This window comes from Camelus dromedarius, chromosome 15, assembly GCF_036321535.1.
Source record: "Camelus dromedarius isolate mCamDro1 chromosome 15, mCamDro1.pat, whole genome shotgun sequence".
NCBI classification, from domain to species: domain Eukaryota; kingdom Metazoa; phylum Chordata; class Mammalia; order Artiodactyla; family Camelidae; genus Camelus; species Camelus dromedarius.
The window spans coordinates 52,373,356-52,376,362 of NC_087450.1; the positions used below are offsets into that span (position 1 = coordinate 52,373,356).

Sequence of the window (3,007 nt, forward strand, 5' to 3'; positions counted from 1 at the left end):
TCAAACTAGCCTCCTATTCTTTCTGAGCCAATCTCTTCATTTGAGAGATGAGTAAGTGGAGGAATTCAATGAGGTTGTACTCATACCTGGCCTGGTCCAGGGAGCGCCCCCCCCCCCCCCCCCGGCTCTGTCCGGGCCTGTTCAGGCTGTGCTGCTGGGTCTCCCTCCCCTTCCTCCTCCTCGCAACCCCCCATCCTCTGGCCCCCAGTGTTTTCAGCCTCCTTCCCCTTCCCTGAAGACAGGAGGGGCTGTCTTAATGTAACCTGTCTGCCTGTGACTTCCTATTCACCATGACACTAATTTCTTCTGCATTTAAGTAATTTTAGTCCCTGCCAAAGTAAAGGTCTGAGTTTAGTCAAACACACACACACACACACACACACACACGCAAGCACACAGACAAAATAGAACAGGAGCGCTATAGCTCTTTACTCGACCCTAATCTTTCTAAATAAGAATCCAGGTGTCACCCTGGATCCTGCACAAAGCCCAGGTTTAGTTAGCAACAGAGAGAAAGCTCCCCACACCAAAATGGCCAAAGAAGAATCATTGTGACAATTTTACACTATTGAAAAAATGCACTTGAATTCACTGACCCTTGGAAATACCTTGAACAGACAGAAAAGGACAAAGCCATCTGTCTCTTAGCAAAGGGCAAGTCTCTTGAGAAATGGTGGGGAAACTGGAAGCAGAAGTGCCTGCTTGTCTGGCAGGTAAATGTTCTGGTGGTTCTAACAGGTCCAGTGGGAATTCCCTTAGAGCTTTTCAGACAGCAAGGTCACCACGCTTACTATATAAAAATCACTATGTGCTGCTGTTCCGTGAGCCAGTCCAGGTCTTTAAGGCTCATCCATCCCTGCCCAGGGGGCCGGAGAGGTGGGGTCCCTGGGCCGAGCTCAGGCGCTCTGGGGCCGAGGCTCTCGGCCGCTGTTGAGAAGATCTGTGAGTTCTCCGATGTACTTGATGGTGTACTTCAGCGTCTGGATCTTGGTGAGCGGCTGGCCCCTCTGGCTGTAGACGGGCGGCAGGTAATTCCGGAGGGTGTGCAGGGCGTCTGCCAAGGTCCTCATCCGGAGCTTCTCCCTCTCGCTGGCCTTCCGTCTCCGCTGGACCGACATCCTGACCTTGGTGCCCCTCTGGGCCTTGGGGCCACCAGCGCCCTGCAGATAAGCGGGCTGGAAAGCTAACATATTGTAGTCTACCTCCACCAGGCCACCGGTCCCAAGGCCGCTGCAGTCCTGGCTGCCCCCACTGCTGGCTCCTCCACGCCCACAGGACAGCCCGGCCACCGCTGGACCCGGAGAGGAAGAGCAGGACTCCAGCGATGGAGCTGGGGAGAGGCTCTGGGTGGGAGAGGCCTGGTTCAGCTCAAAGGGTCCCACCCGGTCTTTCCAATCCCAGGAGGACAGCAGGCTGGCGCTGTCAGAGGAGCCCAAGCCATCTTCCAGGCTGAGGAAGGTCTCACGCAGGGCGTCCATGCCTGCGAGACAGCTGCAGAGAGGACGACTCCCTGGCAAGTGAGGAAGGAAGCTCTGCCGCACGGCCGGGGCCGAGCTCTCTTTTATGATGGTAGGGGACAAGTGATGAAGTGGGAAAGAGGGCCGGGTAGAGGGAGTTCAAAGGAGAAACCAAGGACCGAGATGGAAAATGAACTCATCAGGTGTCACTTTCCCCTCATTGATAATTAGCATCTTCCAGCTAAAATGTCTTTAAACAGAAAGGCCTCCAAGAGAAGAAAAAAGGAATTATCTTGTTGTAACTAAACCAATTAAGGCTGCATAACTAGACTTAGCATCATCCTGTGGAACTCATAATGAGGGAGCCAAAAAAAACAAACCTGGGGCAATCTGCAGCAAGGAGGTGGTGGCCAGAGGGCCTGCTGGAGAGGGGCCACGACCTCTGATATCTCAGAGCAGATGGGGTGCACTGTTGGAGAAGCCGTGTGGTCTCGGGACAAGATAACTCCTCGGAGCTTGGATTCTCTCATTTGTCAGATGGAGACAATAGCTCTTACTTTAGGGCGGCTGCGGAGAGGAAGGCACACGGGCACACAGTGGATGCCAAGTTCCTTCTTTCCTTCTTCCTCTTTGGCAAATTTCCTTGGGTTTTGCAGAGCACAGACAAGCTCCCAACATGCCTACACTCAGAATGGCAAAGGCCAGCAGCTCAATCACATGCAGAGCCTTAATGAGCAGGAAACATCCTTCAAGAAGCTTAAAGCCCTTGCTTTCACTGAGTAGTCTGGGATTCCCCACAGCAGACAGACACCAGGAAACAGAAAGCTCCTTTAAGGCAGGGAGTTTCCAGAATACCTGGCATTTAGTCTTCTGAAGAGCTTTTTAAAATCCAGCTGCAGAGTCACACCTTGTTTTTTGAAATGTATAGAGGAAGTGTGAAATGAGCTAGGGAGCCTGTTTTCCCCACCACAGCTCCAAATGCCGCAGAATGTGTTAAATTGGATGATCTTGCTAGTTCCCTTCACTTCCTACATGCTCTGAGAGATAGACCCTGGGCTTTGGAAGAGGGGTCTCAGATTCCCCATTTGTCCCAAGAACATAACTCAGTCTCCATGCAACTAATTCTACAAATTAGTATTAATGTCAGAATCGCAGTGAGTTACATTTCATATGAATGTGTCCTTTAACATGGTTATTTAAGTCCCTTTGCAATTATTGAAAAGAAATGTCAATGATATAATTAGAACATTTATGGTATTTTTTAATTAGCTTGGCTCAGGGGGAGAAAAAAGGCTCAAGCAGGTAATCTGTGGAAGAATGCTCTTAATTTTGCCATTTACTAAAGGATCCTAAGCCATATCTTGAAGAATAATAACATTAATGAAACATAATAAATGTAATAAATGACTTCTCCTTTCCTGTCTCCTCTTTTTCTTCCTTCAACTCTGATTGAAAAGCCTAGACTCTGTTGGTTCTATTCAAGGAACTTTACATATTATTATAGCTAACCTATTTTTTAAAAACCTACTATACAGATAAAAATACTGAGG

The 3,007-nt window shown here is 49.4% G+C and overlaps 1 protein-coding gene across 1 annotated transcript; it reads right to left on the minus strand.

Moving 5' to 3' along the window:
- Window positions 1-896: 896 nt before the first annotated feature.
- On the minus strand, window positions 897-1,478 carry MSGN1 (mesogenin 1). Its single transcript, XM_010999680.1, has one exon. The coding sequence runs from the start codon at window positions 1,476-1,478 to the stop codon at window positions 897-899; it is 582 nt and encodes a 193-aa protein (XP_010997982.1).
- Between the last annotated feature and the right edge of the window lie 1,529 nt (window positions 1,479-3,007).

Excerpts from the sequence above, each read along its gene's own strand:
- MSGN1 (XM_010999680.1), bottom strand. The coding sequence starts at position 1,478 with ATGGACGCCCTGCGTGAGACCTTCCTCAGCCTGGAAGATGGCTTGGGC.